The sequence below is a fragment of the Scleropages formosus genome, chromosome 5 (assembly GCF_900964775.1).
Source record: "Scleropages formosus chromosome 5, fSclFor1.1, whole genome shotgun sequence".
Lineage (NCBI taxonomy): Eukaryota > Metazoa > Chordata > Actinopteri > Osteoglossiformes > Osteoglossidae > Scleropages > Scleropages formosus.
In genome coordinates this window covers 35,557,094-35,576,940 of record NC_041810.1, presented here as the reverse complement: position 1 = coordinate 35,576,940, position 19,847 = coordinate 35,557,094, and the positions used below count along the sequence as shown (strand labels likewise).

At 43.3% G+C, this 19,847-nt stretch overlaps 1 protein-coding gene across 4 annotated transcripts in view; it reads right to left on the bottom strand.

The window, feature by feature from the left end:
- Positions 1–653: 653 nt before the first annotated feature.
- The window catches only part of ythdc2 (YTH domain containing 2), a 40,957-nt gene continuing 21,763 nt past the window's right edge, over positions 654–19,847 (bottom strand). For 3 of the 4 annotated variants that reach the window (XM_018734397.1, XM_018734396.2, XM_018734398.2), the window contains exons 20-31: positions 16,427–16,546; positions 16,067–16,339; positions 12,093–12,219; positions 11,717–11,922; positions 7,982–8,177; positions 7,506–7,612; positions 7,061–7,353; positions 4,489–4,657; positions 3,706–3,900; positions 2,915–3,097; positions 1,758–1,832; positions 654–1,272 (exon numbers count right to left, since the gene is read on the bottom strand). In XM_018734397.1, coding sequence (XP_018589913.1) covers positions 1,270–1,272; positions 1,758–1,832; positions 2,915–3,097; positions 3,706–3,900; positions 4,489–4,657; positions 7,061–7,353; positions 7,506–7,612; positions 7,982–8,177; positions 11,717–11,922; positions 12,093–12,219; positions 16,067–16,339; positions 16,427–16,546 — 1,947 coding nt within the window. In that variant the 3' untranslated portion in view covers positions 654–1,269. The remainder of the gene's footprint in view (positions 1,273–1,757; positions 1,833–2,914; positions 3,098–3,705; positions 3,901–4,488; positions 4,658–7,060; positions 7,354–7,505; positions 7,613–7,981; positions 8,178–11,716; positions 11,923–12,092; positions 12,220–16,066; positions 16,340–16,426; positions 16,547–19,847) is intronic. The other variant, XM_018734399.2, reaches the window with a different exon arrangement.

The following is a 19,847-nucleotide window of genomic DNA, read 5'->3' as shown; positions in this document are numbered from 1 at the left end:
AGGGTCTGAAAACTCACCTTTTCCGGACCCATTTCGCCCAAGATCTCTCCAGCTCATGTATGCTGTAAATGTTCATGCACCGTAACGTCATGCGCATCACCAGATAAAGCCTTTAATCAGCCACTACTCCAGCATTGTATTTGCTTGCTTGTGTATCTTAATATTATTTTAAAAAAAATGGTAGGAGGGTATCAGGATTTGTCTATCCTGTGTTTTATGCACCTCCTTGAACAATGAACCTCGGTGCAGCAAGTGGTAGGCAACAAACTAGGTTTACTTGAGACTTTCATGTCTGCATCTATGTTTATTTCTCTTAATGTAATGCATAAATTATACTTTTGCTGATGTATGTCGCTTTGGACAAAAGCATCTACTAAATTAATAAATGTAAATGTGACTGACCAGTAAACAAAGCACTAGAATGATCAATGCAAAACATACAAAACATAGTTTTTGGCCAGAAAATCATAAAAAACAAACGGATTATCTTTTCCATACATAAAATCTTTATTTACCGAAGTATGAAGGAACAGTGCTCTTGTGGCACATTTATGAACAAATGTCATGTATAGATACCGTGGATCATCCTGTCGTTCTGCACGAAAGGTCTTTCAATATGAGTGAGAATTTTATAAAAAAAAAAAAACATCTAAAAGAGAAAAAAACATTTTAATCTAAGTATTCAAGAAACAAACTCATATTTGGACAAATCACAAAGACATCCAAAACATGTCAATTTACCCCAACAGGGTTAAAATGCACCTTTAGAGTAACGTGACAAAATTGCCACTACCACTGAAAGCTGAAGTCAAACTGTCCTACAGAAACTAAACATAACTTTTCTGCCCTTCGTCTTACATGCTTCTAGGGCCACATCTTGTGGCAATGCACCACCTTGTATTTGAAGAAAACTACCATATTTTCTGGGTAAACAACATGTCCCCATGTAACAGTTGCTACAAAAAAAGTCCAAATCTTAACTCATTTTTATAATTTAAATTCAACACAAGGCCAAGAAACACTTTTATTCCAGGCATGAAGTATCACAGTCCAAACTCTACAACCACCACAGTTCAAATTAAGCCTGGCAATGTCTCCAGGGTAAAATTCATATGGTACTCTACATCAGTATGTACTTTTTCCACAGAATCTGAAAAGTAACAACACAAACAACAGCATCAACAGAGACCTTTGACTTTTTGAGGAGCACATCAGCCATTTCTTCCTGCTCTTGACCCAGTGTCCTCAGGAGACTGTCGGTTTTTAGCGCTACTGTGAAAATCAAACGGAAAACTATTTTTTAATAAAAGGACGTCATTATTATTACAACAACCTGAACAGAACAGAAGTGATGCCTTAGTCCAAAGTGACTCAGAGTGTCACACAGGGTTTGGTATTTATGCAGCAGGGTACTGTGAGTGGAGCAATTCAGTGCAAGTGTCAAGGGTACTAGAGCACGAGTGGGAATCACACTAGGGAACTTCATATGGCGAGCGCACTGCCCTGTTGCCACACTGAAGTAACATGTTCCAGTACCCATTTCTTGCGGCAAACAGACATTAAGTCAGCAGAGTTGAAAACGTTCCCTTTCAACTGACAAATTCTACAAACATATTGTATTCTCGCTGTACCACGAGTGCCATTTAAAAGATGGACAAGACTCGTCCCAAGAGTGTCATGGGTTCAAGTGCTGAGTACAGTGACACTACTGTTAATATTTCTAGGCACATGATGAATGAAGAAACTGTATTTTATACCTTGCGCTGCTGTGCTTTCTCTGGGATGTGCTGCCAAAGCTGGATAAGCTGGACTCCGACTTGTGGCTCCAGTTCCTTCACAAGGCAAAGGAAATAGACACTTGGCAACTGAGTGGATCATGAGGCTCATGTGGATGAGCACGAGCGACATGTGGCTTAGCTGACAGAGGCCACAGTTTGGACATTCACGTGTGGTGGAAGTTCTTGAGAATGCTGCTTTTACTGAAACACTGTTCTGGAAGCATGCGTGGACTTGCGCTGTTTGAGCTGACAGAACAACTGAGCTTGTCCCGAAAGCCAACACTGAACCAACAGTCCCTGCTGTACTGCTCTAAGGTGTGCTGGGCTGAGCAGAGCATGATCCTCTGCACACAGGTCCTCTGGCACTGAACAAGTGTTAATATTGATTGTGTTCACCAAAACAAACTACACTGGCCTCGAGTAAGCTGGATGGACAATTTGGCTTTTGCCAAGCTTCTTGGGTGTCTCGCTACAACCTCCACCTCATTACACCACAATAAAGGTGAAATGTACCACCATGTGATCCAGCTGTTTGCTTCCTGTGCTGGTGGCTCTTCCGTTATTTACCTCAGTGCCTCGCATGTATAAAAGTTACTTACGAGTAGTTACGAAAGCACTTTATACAGGTCAACGCAAGGAATTTAATACTTATGAGCACCAGTCTCATCTGGCTGTTTGCTTCATATATCCAGACAGGATTCAGGAGGCCAAGATAAAGAACCAGTGCAGTAACGCCTGAAGTAATACCATGGTACAAAAGGCTGGAAGCCTGGCTACTTACAATAAGGACAGTGTGGCAGCAGCACAATGCAGAACCTTGCTCACTGACCATTGTTTTGTGTGTATTGTGCCTGATAAACTTTTTCTTAATGACTATTTATTTAGCTTTCATTCCCCGAGTCACAATGTGTACAGCCCTGGTTACATAAAATCCAGTAAAACGTAGTAGCTCTGACCACTGCGGGGCTGTCTGCTGCTGTGCTTAGCTGTTCAGAAGGATAACTGTCACGTATTTTCCTCGTGACTGCATTCATGTGTCCACACACAACTTTCTCAAGAGGACTTTTACCATTTTCTCACATTTGTTTCATTCGTGCTGCTTTGTTGAAAATAGTGCTCGACTACTAGACACCCACCTGTCCATCTCTGCTGATTTGTACCTTTTTATTCTCATTCCAAGGGTTGAGCAAGTGTTGTGAAAAATGGAAGGGAAGGTTCTCTTTGCGGATCCACTCCACTTTGAACACCCCCCCTAGCAAAGTGGAGCCCCACTCCTGGCATCGCTCTGGGCCAATGTCGGAGGACATCCTCCCATAGCCCTGAAAGACATTCACATTTACTCATCTACCAGACACTCTTCTCTTACAATGTTAATTGCTACTTACAATTATTCACCATTAATAAAGCAGGTTTTTTTTTTTTTTTTTAAAAAGCTGCCGCAATTCAGGTAAATAACTTGAAGGGTACTGCAGAAGGAGTGTGGATTTAAATCTGCACCACCTGCTACCGTATGTGCGTGTGGGTATTTAGAAGACGCTTTTCTCCCTTCCAATGAACTCTATGTAGTATCATGAGCCCACACACCTTATTCACCAAGGTGACTTACACTGCTAGACACACTACTTACACTGGGTCACTCATCTATACATCAGTAGAACACACTCTCTCTGTCACTCACACACTATGGGGGAACCTGAACAGCATGTCTTTGGACTGTGGGAGGAAACCCAGACAGACACAGGGAGAACAGGCAAACTCCACACAGACTGAGCGGGGATCGAATCCACAGTCTCGCACCACCCAGGTGGTGTGAGACAGCAGCGCTACTCGTCGTGCCACCGTGCTGCTCATTTTCAAGAGATTTACTGCAAACTGAAGGAATGAGGCATTAGCCAAAGAGAAGGCAACTTAGGCAGGAACAGATCACCTGGAAGTTTCGGGAGCCCTGTACAGAGAAAATCAAGACGACGACACTGCTCTCCAGGAAGGCACAACTGAGCTTCAGCTCATTGTTTGGAGTGGTGGACCAGATGCCCTTCTGCTGGGAGATCTCTATGTTGCGCATGTTGCTGCTCTTCATGATGAAATAGCGCCCAGTGTTACTGGGTCGTGACATGAAGAACTGCAATGTACAAGCCACACAGCTTACATACATATGCATCATGTATACAAGCTGCAATAAAAAAGTTTAACTGCAACACAGAATATTAATTGAAAATTTGCAAAAAGTTCTAAAATGCTGTTTTCATTCTTGAGTATTGAGTGTCGATTAATGGGGGGTTAAAATAATTTTAGGGTAAGACTGTGACATAAAACAATATGAAAAAAGGGTCTGAATACTTTCTGAATATACAGAATGCAAGTGTTTTATGGTCTCTTACTGATTCCAATGGCCTGGGAACGCATTATTATTTTTCCCCACTTAAGATGGGAAATTGCCTTTCAATATCCGCACCTCTTTCAGGAATGGATTAATTCAGTGAGAATTTGCTGTAATGTGACGTTTTTCTTAATTTAGTGCCTATTTATGCATCTTAACGCCTGCAACAATTTCCAGTTTACCACAAACATGCAATTAGAAGACAAATTGCCTTTTGTCGCATAGGGCTAAATGGCAGAGTTATGAAGTACTTGTCGTCACTTTGCCAACCAGCAGTGACCAACGTTTCATAAAATAACAGCCAAGGGACTGTTGCTTGTTCATTCATACCTTTGCTCCAGGCGGCAGCGACAAGGAGCTGCCACTGCCGTTTCTCTCTGTACTTACGAGAGAGCAGTGATCTGACTGGTCATCTCCCAGGTGTGTGGCCAGGGACACACTCTTATCCTTGTGTCCCTTCACCTGTAGCAGCACTGGAGACGACGACATCCTCAGGACTCTGAAGACACAAAGTCGAAAATAGAGAATGGAAGCTGGGCTTGATAACATCATTAAAACTCATTTTTGGTCTTGGTTTTTGCTGGAAATTTGCAGAAAGTTGGTGAACAACAGTGCCAATCATCCCATTGCTGCATCCATTAGTAAGTTGTCATACTACACTACAAAACTAAAACCCTATTGTGACAAAATAAAATATTAATATCTAGCTACCATTGTGCTGTCATGATACAGACTAGCAAAAAATTTAGCAAAATTTTGACTTGAAAAGAAACCTCGAATAAAAAAAAAAAATTTCACTGAATGAGAGAACTCATATGTACAAAGGATATTTATAGTCATTAACCTGCGGATTAGGGACTGAAAGAGTCTTGCTACGGGAACTTATCCTTTAACCGTGCTATTGGCTGCTACTGTTTATGTTAAACAACTGGGAAAGTGCTGCATATAGTAGCTACTATATAATTACATTAGTATATATTTCACTGCTACAATAAGATAGTTTCTTAAAGTCCTGACTCCCAGGTCCAGATTAGCACTGCTGCTCCCATCCTTTGAGAATATGGTTTCAAAAAAATTTTAAATTTTCACAACACAAAACGGTAACAGTTCCTTTTCGCAGCACCTTGTAGGCAAGATACCGTAACATCTATGTAGGAGTGTGGACGGGTAGGATTTTACGATACACAGGAAAATGTACCAGCGCGAGGGTGTCCATTCTCACCATGGAGGGAGGGAGAACGGGAGGGCACTCCTCAGCCTCTGTGGCACAGCATATTGCAGGGTGCTGGAAAGGTGGCCATGCTCAGCTTCAGGAACATCAGCATGGATTGTCTCCGGGGCAGTTGTCCGGACTGGATCTTTACATAAGGCCATTAAGGACCAGGAAAAGTCTCATGGCTATAACTTATGGTATTTTACAGGCGTTGTGGGAATATGGGGTGCCGAAGCTGGCGCCTGTTTGCTGCATTTCATATGAAGCTAGAGTCCCAATTACCTGGCCACAGGCCTTTTTGTTTTTTACCAAATGCCTTCGACTGAAAAGCCATGCGGTTCAGATGCGACAAAAAACATCTGCACACAGTTCCAGAGTTTATTTACAAGTGGTGAAGACGATCTGTGGACGCTGAGGACAAGATAATACCTTGCAAAGACAATGACACAGACACGTTCCCAGACTTGGTCTCAGCAGAGAGGACACACAGCAAGACTGAGAGGCTACTGCTCTCTCTGTGTGGTCCAGTTGAGGTGTGTGGGGAAAGGACTTACCGTACTGTCAGACCCCTGAGGACATCGTATTAAATGTGCATGCAACATCCTGTGGCAATGTGTGCGCCTCTCTAAACATTTTACCCCACATGGCCATTGGTTTCTGAGTTTCTGAACGCTGAGATCTTTTTTAACCCTTGTTATCTGGGTGCTGAATTGTAGCAATCCAAAATGAAAGTTGTGCTTTCCACCCAAAATTTAACTGTAAAAACTAATTTCTAGAGTCATTACCATCTAGACTTGGAAATATAGAAATTAAGGTTCCTATAGCTTTTAATCTTATTACTGAGCCTAATGAACAATATTTCCAAATACAGCTCATATGGTTCTGTATTTCCTTGATACTTCTGTTATCCAGCTCCTGTTCAGGCTCTACTGCTCTGGACATTCTACAGGCCCATCACTTCCTATGGTGAGTAAAGAGAAAGGGATGACGGGACTGCTGCTGATGGCACACATTGACAACAGGAGGTCAGAGAAATTACGGCAACAAAAATACCTACTTTAATACAAAAGGCAAAAATGCTGTAAATCACTTTGGAGCAAAGTGTCAGCTCAGCAACACTTTTCACAGGGATCAACATATCCAGACAAATCTTCTCAAAGCTTTCCTGAACTTTCTCATAGTTTTTTCTTGTATAGCTCTAATTGTGCATTGCTGTAATGCTGCAAATATGAAAGTAAACTCAATTTTGAACAGAACAATATAAAGTCATAATTTTCCAATACAATGTTTTAATGGCGTATTGGTTTTTGCTTGTCACTGATTGGATTGAACTGGACTGAATAACTGGGGGAGGGCATTGGGGATGTGACGCAGCAGGTTTGACCAGGGCCTGCTTGCTTGTGATGGACTGACGTCCCATCCGGGGTATGTCCCCTTCAGCTTTGTGCCGTGTTGCCGGGTTAGGCTCCAGCTTGCTGTGACCCCGCTCAGGACAAGCAGTTTCTGACTGTGTGTGTATGTATAATTGAAAAACACACTGATGTTCACATGCATATTTAAATATCAGTAATACTCTTCACAGAAAAGTGGTCATTCTTAAACATGTGCTGATCAAATATGTTAATAAAATTAAATAAATTATCTAACCCTTTTGTAATCATTCACTCAGCTGTGGCCGAACATTAATACCTCTCAGGCTCAGTGGGCTCATCAGCGAAAGCAGCTTCCACAGAGCTTGGAAACCTGCTAGCAGTCTTCCATGGAGACAGCCGACTGGCCTCTTCAGAGGACACGGGACGCGGTCTTTGTCCAATGCCAGACGGCTGCTGCAGACCAGCTGCGCGCTCCTCTGTGGTCAGCACAGAAACCAGAGCCTGCAAGGTGGCCTCATCCACTGGAGTCCAGGGCTTGGAAGGTGCACGGATCCGACGGAGGAGCAGGCTGTACCACTTCTGTCTAAGCTGGTATACCAGAGTGGCCGTCTAAAGGGCACAGCACACAAGTGCAGCACATGTGTTCTCATTAGCAGAGAAACCCAGAACATAATTTAAACACTATGGAGCAGTACCTTTTGCAATATACATGATGGCCACTTTTTGCAGAATGAAATTCATTTACTTATTCATGTATTTACTTGTTGCGGCAGTTTGAAACTGAGCCACTCATCAATCTTTATCTGGGCCAGATGGGCTGTGGAGTGCTCCTCCATGTCACTGTCACTGCTGTCACTGACGGCACTGTCTGTTCAAACGGCAGGGTACAACATTCACATTTCAGTAGTTCACATCGTGATACCGCATCAAGAAATTATGAAGACTACTAGTAAAAATGCACCCATGTCCTGTTTTGAACACTTCAGGGGACTCATCACTCGGAGGGTAAACTCCCAGTGTATGAAATGACAAATCTTGCAGTCCTAGTCTGCTTCATTACATGGAACGTGCACAGTATGACAAGCTTCACTAGTTATTAAGATTCCTCAGGACTTTGCAACCCAGAAATACCTGGATAATTATAGAATGAAGAATGAAAATGGCATTAAGTAAGGTAAAAAAATGAGAAATCCTCACATTACATGTACTCGTTTTTATTTCCAAATGTATGCCCTACCTTTGTGAACAGCAGGCTCTTCTAAAGCACCGTTGGGCATCTTGGCACAGCCTCCAAAGAGAACCACGGTAAGGGGGGTGACCGCAGTGCAGCCGCGAACACTGGCACTTGTCTGCGCTCTTCTCATCTCATCGTAAATGAGCCAGTCTGTGGGTAAGGACTGAATGGCTGCAACCTGACCACTCACAGGGGATATCTGGAAATAAATTGTATATAAATAAATCAAACAAACATCCACTATTGGACAATCAATAGTCAGATCACTGCCATATGAAAACTGTGCCACATCAAAGTAACAAAAAAGTGATTCATAAAGGTTTCACAGAGTGACAATTTAATAGTGAAATTCTACAGAAGTAAACCAGCAACATGTGCAGGAGAGAAAAGGAAAAACCTTTAATAGTTCACAACACTACTACTAACCACTGTTGTTGCAGGACAAAGCTGGTTGCACACACACACACACACACACACACACACACACACATACACACACAAAGTCAGGACACAGCCGCCAGACCTTCCGTCCTTGCAATGCCCATAACGTGTGGAATCCGTTCCTGGACATCTGCTCGTAAAGCGAATTCTCATAAAAACAAAATCTTCCTTAGCAGTCATGTGAAGGGAACAATAATGAGCCACAAATGTTTCACCCGTTTCTCCACCAGATACACAAACTTCCTGCCTTACCTTTTAAACATTTTGTTTTAAATGCAATCCAGGTCAAAACCAAGTGCAGAACATGAAAACTGCAGGCTTATGACCCACATGTTCAATCTATCTCAAACTGAGCGCAAACACATTCATTCTTTCATTCTTTATCCTCTATTCTTCATCATTTGACCAGATGTTTTATTTTTTATGTTTTTATCTCATTTTCCCCTGCTGCACTTTGAGGGCATGCTGGCATCACTGACAGGGGCATATCTCACAGCTCCTAGGTTGTGGCACCAAACAAGGATTTGAATCAAGCTTTCTCCCTGTATTCGCTGGGGTTTCCTTCAGGTGCTCCGGTTTCCTCCCACATTCCAAAAAAGGCCATACTGAATATCGAAACACATTATCAAATCATTGTAATTTCATTTACCATCGTTTTAATATTGATGGAATTCCATTACCATCACACTCATTCTCACACACACCAGGGGCAATTTCGAGTCACCAATGTTTGGGATGCCAGTCCATCACAGGGTAGCTTCCCTCCCTTTCTCTATCTCTCTCTCTCTCTCACACACACACACACACACACACACACACACAGCAATTCACCTGAACTACACATCTGTGGAGTGTGGGAGAAAAGCAGAGCACCTGGAGGAAATCCACCCAGTCAGACAGTTCATTGATGAAAATAACGTGAATAGAACACAAGGCAGCATTTCGCACATATGCCGTTCTCAGCCTGTTCACAGAGCTCATGGATTCATTTACTGGCACTCTTTACTAAAGTGAGGAGGCAGTGCCATCAGTTTTGATGGTCAGAGCTCACAGTCTTCACACAGTGCAACATATCATTTAAGTCCCTATTAGTGATTATCTGTTTCATGACGGGGGGCACGGTGGCACAGTGGGTTGGACCAGGTCATTCTCTCTGGTGGGTCTGGGGTTCGAGTCCCGCTTGGGGTGCCTTGCGACGGACTGGCGTCCCGTCCTGGGTGTGTCCCCTCCCCCTCCAGCCTTACGCCCTGAGTTGCCGGGTTAGGCTCCGGTTCCCCGCGACCCCGTATGGGACAAGCGGTTCAGAAAGTGTGTGTATGTGTGTGTTTTTCATGACTATCTGTAACAGACAAAAAGTCACGAAGAAGCTTGTAAGGAGACATCAGAACTTAGTTGGCTCACCTCTGGCCTAATTAGTTGTTGCCAGTTGAAGGAAACACAATGTTTAACAAGTGGTTTCAGTTGGCACTTGATCCCAAATTTTAGGCAAAAACACAAAAGAAATATATGTGCTTTGTAATTTCCTAATCTTAGAAACTGACAAAATGCAATAGATTTTCTGTCTGCTGCACACCTCCAGGAAGGTGGTGAAGAGTGGTTCCAGAAGCTGGTCAAGATCACACTAACTACAACCCAAGCAGGAAATGACCACACAATCTTGCAACCTGCTCTGCATTGTATCCGCTACAGTAATACCTCGCCCTACGTCGTTAATTGGTTTCAAAGGGCGCGAGTGAAATCGAAAAACAACGGAAAACGAAATAACTCCTAAAAACCGATTTAGACCCCCTATAAAGCCCTAATGAGCGTTCCCCTTAAGTGTATACACTTCAATTATAAAATGGGATAAAATTCGTGCACTGACAATACTGTCATCCGACTCAAACCGAAGGCATAAGCTATAGCAGCAACCTTTTCACCGTTTTCATGACGTTTCATCATAGCCGCTTTATCTTCCAATGATATAGCATGACGCTTACCACTAGCACTAGGAACTTTCTTCATAGCCATGGGGGCAAATATTAGTCACAAATGCAACGAAACGAGACACTGCGAATAGCACAAACACAAGTTTGAATCGACTGGCGGCAAACGACGACGCCACGCGGCGGAACTCAACGTTATCGGAGCCAAATAGCAGGTAAATGAGACAATATTTTTATTTTTAAGCTTTTAATTGATTTTAGAGATTACAATGTATCATCTTATATATTTTAACGTATATTTTTATTTGATTTTACTTTTTTATTGTTTTTAAGTGATTTTTAGATTAACAATTTTTAATATTTTCAGCTGACAAAGTCGCGTCAGCCGACTCAAGACTAACTGTATTTTTTCCATATATATTTAACAAAAAACCGACGTAAAGTCGAAATCAACACAACAAGAAACGACGTAGGGCGAGGTATTACTGTATTAAGGTAACCACACAATAAATTCCAGTAGGCTGTGCCTTTTTCCTTTTAACCTCTTTAAATCATCATTCACTAACAATTTCTCTCTTGTTGAGCATTATTTCTCTGTGATGAAACCTGAGGAGGCCAACCATAAAAGCAGCGCCCCATGCTGACTGAGGGTTATGACTGCCTGCCACGATGGATGAGACATACCTTTATGAAGTGGGACATCAAGTTCACACTCAGCTACGATGTTACTATTACCTGTAAATTGACTCAAGTCTTTCAATCTAGAATGCCCAGGATGGGTAGGAGGGGTGGGAGGGGCAGCCACTGGCACTTGGATCCTTAGAAGTTATTTTTCTCCCTTGACTTTTTCAGTGGGATTTTTCTGTTCCAGTCCTCCACGGCCAGTAGAAATACTTAAGACTTTAATAACTGCATGGATAATGTATTACTCTAGTATACAGTCAATTGTCTTATTTGTTTCTTTGCCCTGTTGCCTTTGTTCAGTGATCTGCATCACTGTGTGAGAAGAGCCCTATAAAAAAAATACATTTAACTGAATCAATGTCTGGCAAGCTTTTGCAACTGAAGTTGCAGGTCTATATTGTACCTCTTTCTTCACCACTGCCATAGTGCTTTTCCCAGACATGGTGCCAAAACAATGAAAAATACAGTTCACCCCTTTTTCTTGGGTGTCTTCAAAATTTCAGAAAAAACTGCTTAGATATCGGTAAGATACTGAGAATTGTGCCCACAATATTTCCACACATACAAGTTAAGTGAAACTATTATGAACAGTAGTTGTTGTAGCCACAGCTGCCCTAATATTTTTTGCACACCGTATGTCAATAACGTAAGTAGTGAAGGAGAAGGTTCAGAAATTGTCATGACTTACCTTTTTAAACTGAGTCTGGCTGAGCACAGAAGTGGGGTGAAAATGGACCTTCTTCTCCTTGAATGCACGAAGGCAGTGACTCTCCCGATCCACAAGTATGACATTGGGGTACATGCCAGCCACCAGGGCAGCTTTCACCACCGACCAGTTCTCCGAGTTCAGGTTCACATCCCGAATGTCCCCCCCACCTCGTGCCCGTACAAATCCTACACCAATCAAATGTCAGGTTAAATATGACCCAACACAAATAGTTACAAAAACACCATCTTGAGCTGCACACTGAGGGCAAATAAAAGCACAAAAGAAAGACAAGAAATTTAACATGGTGTTTCAGTTGCCAGTAAGTTTCAGTGACAATGCAATGGGAGAGCAATACCTATGGCTCGGAGCTGTCCCAGCAGCTGAGTCCTCATTCCAATAATGGTCTCCAAGGTCGCTTGTGACAGGAAGTTCTTCTCACAGAAAACCCTCTCCCAGCCATCACTGCACGCCTTCTGCCATGCCTACACACAATATCAGATATCAGTTCCCAGTACGAGATAAACAGCACGTCATACACACGAGGTACATGACCAAAACAGTCAAGATGTCACTTATTCCAAGCACACATCCGATTTATATTATGATTTTATTATGATCTACCATTAGTCAAGTGGTCATCAATACATACAGGCTTTTGAAACTGATGCATTGGGCCAGTATTTCCATATCTGCATTTCATCAACCCTGAGGAACATTTCTCAATTAAAGTCTCTTTATACAAACATGTAGAGCATGGTGGTGCAGCAGGTAAGGCTCGTGACTCACAAGCACTTCCTGAGCTCCACATTCAAACACAGATTTAAGACTGGCTCAGGGTGTGCACAGATTACATGTTTTCCCCATGTTTGCAATCCAAACACATACGCAAAAGGCAACAGTAAAGCACTTCTGTATCCTCCCTTACCATGAAAAGCCATGAGAGGTCACTCGAAGTACAATCCCACTTAACAGCAGATACCCTACCTACCCTACACAAATACAATGAAGCATTTTTTGTGCCAAATTATGTAGAATTTATATATAGCCATTTTCCCTAAACATTTGGCCACCTGATGAGGAAATGCCTGTACTACATACATCCTTACTATAGTACACAATGCTTCCTAGATGTATCTCTCTGTATTTGTGACCAGTGACTTGGTATGATAAAGCCTACTTTGGGGATATTCGATTCTGTTTCAGCACAGAAAGCTACACAATGTCTTGGCATCAGTTGCAGACTGGAATTATAGTTGGCTGTACAATGTCAGCACTAATGTCCACAATGGTAATGGAAGTTATAAGGGCTTCCAAGTGAGCTGTTGGCAGCGAGAGGCTGTGGGACAGGACACAGCTTCCTCCCTCCCATTACAACATTTATGGATGTTACAGCAACGACCCCTTGTACTTGGTGTTTGTGCTCTAAATTGAACGATAATTTGAAATGGGCTAAGTTGGCAATTAAACCTAGTAATCTGAGGAGTCTGTCGAAAGCTGGTGGAAAGGTGGTGCAGGAGAGGTTCTGTATCGGTGAGAAGGTAATTCCCACTATTGTAGAGAAACCAGTCAAAGGCCTGGGTAGATAATATTGTTCCATGTGGAGTGATAAGAAGGTCGGAGGAACTAAGAGAGGTGGTAGTGACGGGTATTGACATATTCCTCCTGCCTGGGAAATTAAAGTTGTGGTGTTTGTGGTTTGGGTTGTTGCTGCAGATCAGGGAGGTAGAGAAACTGAAGACAATTACTAGTAAGGCGCTACGAAAGTGGTTGGGATGTTTAAGTAGTGTAACACGATGCAGTAAGGGTGTGTGCTGGAGCTACTGCTGACCGGTTTGGTGGAAGAGTATATTGTGCTAAAATGGGTTCAGAAATGACATTGGTGGAGTCGAACGATGAGATGGTGAGTAAGGAGGCTCCGTCGGTAAGGACAGGTACGGGGTGGAACCCTAGGGTTGCGCTTCAAAGGGTCTCTGCAGCTGTTGGATGTTGCTGGTGAGGCACAGAGGGGAAGGTGGGGTTTGCCTCTGGCTGGATGCAGCAGCTGAAGACTGTTCCGGAAACTGCAGCTGGTGCTGGAACATGCTCGGGAGCAGCGAGAGGAGGTGAGGTGTGCAAAGGCAGTCACACAGGTAAAGCAGGGTCAGTGGGTGAACTGGGATGGCATGGAGAAACGGAGGCTACGCTGGCAAGACGTGTAGGCTGTGGAGGCGAGTCGCATCAAATTCATCATTGGGGTGACGTACGACGGGCTGCCGATGCCAGAGAATGTGAGTATGTAGGTAGTTGGCAATGGTTCTTGTAAGTTGTGTAGCGGTGTGGTAAAGGTGAGGCACATTTTGTCCGGATATAAGGTTAGTTCGGCACAGGGGAGCCTTGGCACCATAATCAAGTGCTTCAATGCCTAGCGGGGGCTTTAGAGAGAAAGTATGTTGTGGTGAATACATTTCCCATCAGTAGTGTAAATAGTACAACTGAGTCTGTTTGGGTGGGAAAGAGTAACGTTGTAAGAGCAGACATGTCTTGGAAGATGGGATAAAGTACGGGATTAGAAGTTGCTGGCTGATATGGGTAAACAGCTCCAGGTCCCTCAGGCTATTGCGTTTACTTCATTGTAACCTGACGTTATATTCTGAGTGCACACGGACTGTGTACTTTGTAGAGCTAAAAGTGCTGTTTGAAGATGCTATAGGAGAAGCATATGAATGGAAAATGTTGAAGTATGCAAATTTATGGGTGGAGGCAAGAAACTGTGGGTAGCTGTTTTATGCGAGACTGGTAGGGGTAGGTGTCAGGGGGGTTGGTTAAATCAGTTACATCACTGTTGGTGGAATTTGGTCTTTGAAGCCGTTAACTAAGGGTGGCAGTGAAGGAGCTGTCTGAGGCTGCTGAGAAGGTAAGTCAGTGCATGAGAAGAAAGCAGCTGGGCAGTTGGGGTTGCAGGTTGGGGGGAGGTGTGTAATGGTTCTGTAAAGTTGGTGGCCGTTCACTAGCAGTGGGAAACAGCCTATGAGTAGTATGTATGGACGTTTGGTTCAATTGGGATGGTTTTGAGTTTGTGGACCTGGTGCGTTTGCTGTGTGTGGAAGAGGGTGGGTTTGGGACACTATTCTTCACTGGTGAGCCTTACTGAGGTGTCATGGGCCTAATTCAGCAAAATGCAGATGGTGGGAGGTGCTCACTTGAGAACCTCAGTAAAATACCCATGTTGGCACCCTGTGGTTGGTATGGCGGTTGGGGGAGGAGATTAAGCCACTTGGTCTTAAGTCACGGAGATGCATGAGGACGATGCTGGTTGTTTTCTCTGTGGCTTCTTGTGCAAGGTGGTGAGGTCGGTTAAACTGGGCCTTGTGTATAGCCGTTGTTATACACGCACATGTTGTAACATCTTATCCTGTGTATGTTGAATGAACGTACAATCTCCACAGCTATTTCGAGGAAGAACGCATTTAATTCAAAACAAAGTTAACAGAAGTAAGTCATCTTATAAATTCCTATGTAACAACTATCCTAGGATTATATAAGGCAGTTTTATGAAAAAATTACACATACTACATGTCTTTGGGAGGGGGGCGCGGTGGTACAGCGCATTTGGACGGGGCCCGCTGTATGCTGGGTCTGGGATTCAAGTCCTATGGGGCTCCGGTTTGCCGTGACCACACCCGGGACAAACAGTTGCAGCCAGTGTGTACATGTCTTTTATAATGGAATATTGTGTTTGTTGTTGCCTCCTGCTACCAATGTGGAATTTACTGTGGTACCTACCATAACATACAAACAACCTCCTAAAACATTAACCAAACACAAAGTTTACTAATAACTTCATAAAATAACATCACAAGGATGGAAAACTGAAATACCCTAACAAATGCATTAGAAGGCTAATACAAATTAAATGTGTCTGATGAAGCCTTTTAACGCATGTTGTCCGCCTCCATGGATTATCAGTTTGCTTTCTGCTACTACAGTCTTGCTTTAAATCTTCCTTGCTCAAGGTATGAATTTATACGGTACAAGATAACATCTTGTATTTCCATCGTCTGTTCATCACAAGTATCTTTAAGACTGATCAAACACAATCTAAGGCATCCCCAGAAAAAAGAATGACAAGCTGAATAGATAGTTCTTCTCAAATGTTTATGCCACACTGCCCACTTTTTTGGTCTATCTTGGTGATGTATAGCAGAGCACACCTTGTACATTATATGTTGAACTCTTAAAAACAAAAACCTGCCTAACAAGATAAAATTTTAACCACGTCACTGAAAACCATACTCAGCGCCCTTCAAAGTTAATGATACACTTCACATGAATTCACGAATAGGGACTCACCTGAAAGGCTCTGAGAAGAGCCATATGATCACTAAAGGAGGCAGCAGTGAACCGTTTCCTGCACAGCATGGCTGCCCTCCTGTGAGATGCTTGGGTAGGCAGAACGAAGGGCTCTCCGTGCGCCAGTGTGCAGGCAATTGTCAGGATGGGGTCCAGACACTTGAGAACCACTGCACACAGCACCATCTTTCCAAGGCGTGGCTCAATGGGCAAGTCTGCCAGATGATACCCTAGTTCTGTCAGGTCTTCCCACTGGTCCATGGCATCAATTGCCTATGGAAGCCCAAAATGTTTTGGGGGTGGACATTGGCAAAGAAGGGTCAACAGCATAAGAGGCAAAAAAAAAAATTCTGAAATTACCTTCAGCATTTGCACTGCATGTTTCACAGTGAGTGTTGGTGGAGCCTCGGGTGCTTTAGAGAGAAACTCCGGAATGGTGCAGTTGATAGGGGCCAGCAGCTTGGTGTAGAGACACAGCTCCTTTAACAACAAAGGAAGATAATGAGCATGACAGTCCCTCCCAGCCAAAAATGATTGCTGAAACAAGCAGAGAGGAGCAGAAGTGAAATACCATGCAGTATCCATGACTATTGTGGATGCTACACAAAATCGGTGTCCATGCAAGAAAGGGTGATGATGCATTTATATTTATGCATTCATAGACAGGCTGGTACCTCATGTTACAAATATTACACTTTTTTTTTTAAAATACTTTCCCCACTAAACTGTGAACTTTCTTCACTTATTTTTCTGTCAAATGCACGTGACCCATTTTAGGAAGGGAGCTGAAAGAACAGTATAAGAAGAGTAGGCATGAGAGACAACAGAAGTTCAACAGGCTGCATGGGGCATCAGCTTTTTGTGTCCGTGATTGTTTTCTTGATACTAACCCTAATAATGTAATGCAAATGCAAAGGTCTTAGTCACTAACAGCACCAATAAGATTTTCTGCATCACTTCTTCAGGATGTAGACATGGCAGTGATTTCAGCACTCAAGAGCTACGTTCATTAAGCAAACGCTTTTCTCAGAAGCGATGTACGTTTCAGAGAACACCACAAAAAGCGTATCACATCAACAGGAGAGATTTTCTTCTTAAGTACAATCAGTTTGTCACACATCAAGATATGAACCACTATGCAATACACAAATAACTGCGTATGTTATTTTTGTTAAAAATACACTCAATGTATACAGGACAAGATTTTACATTCCGTGCCATTATATCAAAGGCTGCACACTAGGCTCAGTTCCTCCAACCTCAGCACCTTGCACATGATGCCACAAATAAAAAAAAAAAAAAAAAAAATTCAGGCAATGGTATATATGTAGATCTCCATGACTCACTGGCTTACTCTCCTCCCCAAACACCACATTGACTCACAAGGTGCCAACATGGGTATTTCATTGAAGGTATCAAGGGGGCACCTCCCCGAGTTGGTGTTTTATTGAACTGGGCCCATAAACCTCAGGAGGTCTCAACAGTGAAGTCTGGAGTCCAGATCCACCCTTCTCCACACATGTCAGACTGTCCACACACAGCAGACACACCAGTTCAGTAAACTATTACCATAACTCAAACCATCCTGATCAACACCAGCACAACACACCTCCACATGTACTACCAACAAGCTGCCCCTCCACTGCAAGCCACCTCCTGCCCACCTTACTGAAATATTACTAACTGCCCTCGGACCCCTGCAACCCCAACTAACCTGCTCTCTTCTCATCCACAACCACTGTGGCCTGAGACAGTTCCTTTAATGCCAACCTTAGTGAGCAGCCTCTCAATACAAAATTCCACTAGGAGGGATGTAGCGCCTTTCTTTAGCCACAAACCCCCTAATGCCCAACTCTACTGGTCTGACATGTGCCAGCCACCCATGGTCCCCCTGCCACCAGATCCATTTACTTTCACATTTTCCATTCAAATGCCTCTCCTATAGCATCCTCAAATAGCACTTAACTCTATAAAGTACACAATCTGCTCGCTCTCAGAGCATAGCACCACATCAGGTCGCAACTTACTAGCCACAATACCATGCAACACTTGGAATTGTTTACCCACATCAACCAGAAACTTCCAGTTCCGGGCCTTATTCCATGTAACAGAACCCAATTCACTCTTGAAATTTACATTTACTCATTTATCAGACACTTTTCTCCAAAGTGATATATATATGTCATAAAAAATACAATGTGTTCAATTACACTAGCAGAAAGATACAAATGCAGACACGTAATTCTAAAGTAGTTTGTTATTTTCCACCACATGAACCAATGTTCATCACACAAGTAACTACATAACTTACTTAGGACTTAGGTCCGCCTGTGCAACTGGGCACATTGGGCAGAAAGCACTCTCCAATGATTTTGACTGGCAGCTATATTTTGTGCATCTGCAAGTTGGACGTCTTCCCAGGCCAAATCTTCCTTGGAGGTGTTTTTCCAAGTCTTTTTGGGTCGGCCTCTTCTCCTCCTCACTCCTACTGATGTTGTCCAGGTCATTGCCGTCAAAGAGTGCCGATGGTCCAGCATTCGCAACACGTGTCCTGCCAGCTGTAGTCGATATTTGCCACTATTTCGGATAGCGGCTGGGTGCACTCCATGTTAGGATTTCTTTGTTGGTGACTCGATCGTGGTACGTTACTCGCAAGATTTTTCAAAGACATCTCTGGTGGAACACATCTAGCTTGTGGGCTATTTTCAGTGTTCTTTGACGTTTCGCTGGCGTATACGGCTGTTGGTAACATGATGGACAAGTATAGCCCAATTTTCAGTGCAGTGGTGATGTTTGATGCATTCCAGACACTGCAGATATGCTGGATAATGCGTGGAGCTTTCCAGAGCCATTGGAAGACGTCATGCTCAACATCACTGCCTGCTGTAATTATGCTCGACTGTTTCAATCGCCTCATCAGCAACTTTCAGCAGAGGGTGGGTAGCTGTATTGTCACCAGTTTTCATCAGCTTTGTCTTCTCTGCGCTGATTCTCAAACCAACCTTGTATGCTGTTCTTTCCAGTTCAGTAGTCAATTTCTGCAGATCATCTCGGTTCTCAGCCAGAAGGGCAGTGTCATCGGCGAAATCGAGGTCCGTCAGCCAATTTTGATCATTCTATAGAATTCCAAGGTGCTCTGTGTCCACCGCTTGCCTCATCATGAAGTCCAGTGCTATTAGGAACAATAGAGGTGACAAGATGCAACCCCGTCCGTCTCCAATAATTACATCAAAGTAGTTGGGGGTCCCATTGATTGTCCTCGCGCAGCATTTGGAGTTGTGGTATAGGTTATAAAAGGTGTTGACAAATGACTGTGGTATGCCATAGGCCCTACAGATTTCCACATTGCCAGGTGATACACACTGTCAAACACCTACTTGAAGACAATAAAATTGATTTCCAAGGGGCGTTGAAACGCGATACATTGCTCGATGATGTTACGAAGGGTGAAGATTTGCTTGCAGCATGAGTGCCCACTACAAAAGCTAGCTTGTACTTCACGCAGCTTCTGGTCAACCACGTCACGTAGTCTTGTAAATAGTATGATGCTAAACACTTTGCCAGGGACAGGCTGCAGTGTGATACCACGCCAATTGCTGCATTCCATGTTTCCTTTCTTCTGCAACTTGACGATGATTCCTTGCCTCTAGTCTTCAGAGACACACGTTTCTTCCCAGCATCTATTCATGATCTGGTTCAATACATTAACCATACTGTGACCTCCCTGTTTCAGAAGCTCTGCAGGGATCTCATCACACCTAGTTGCCTTGTTTTCTTCACC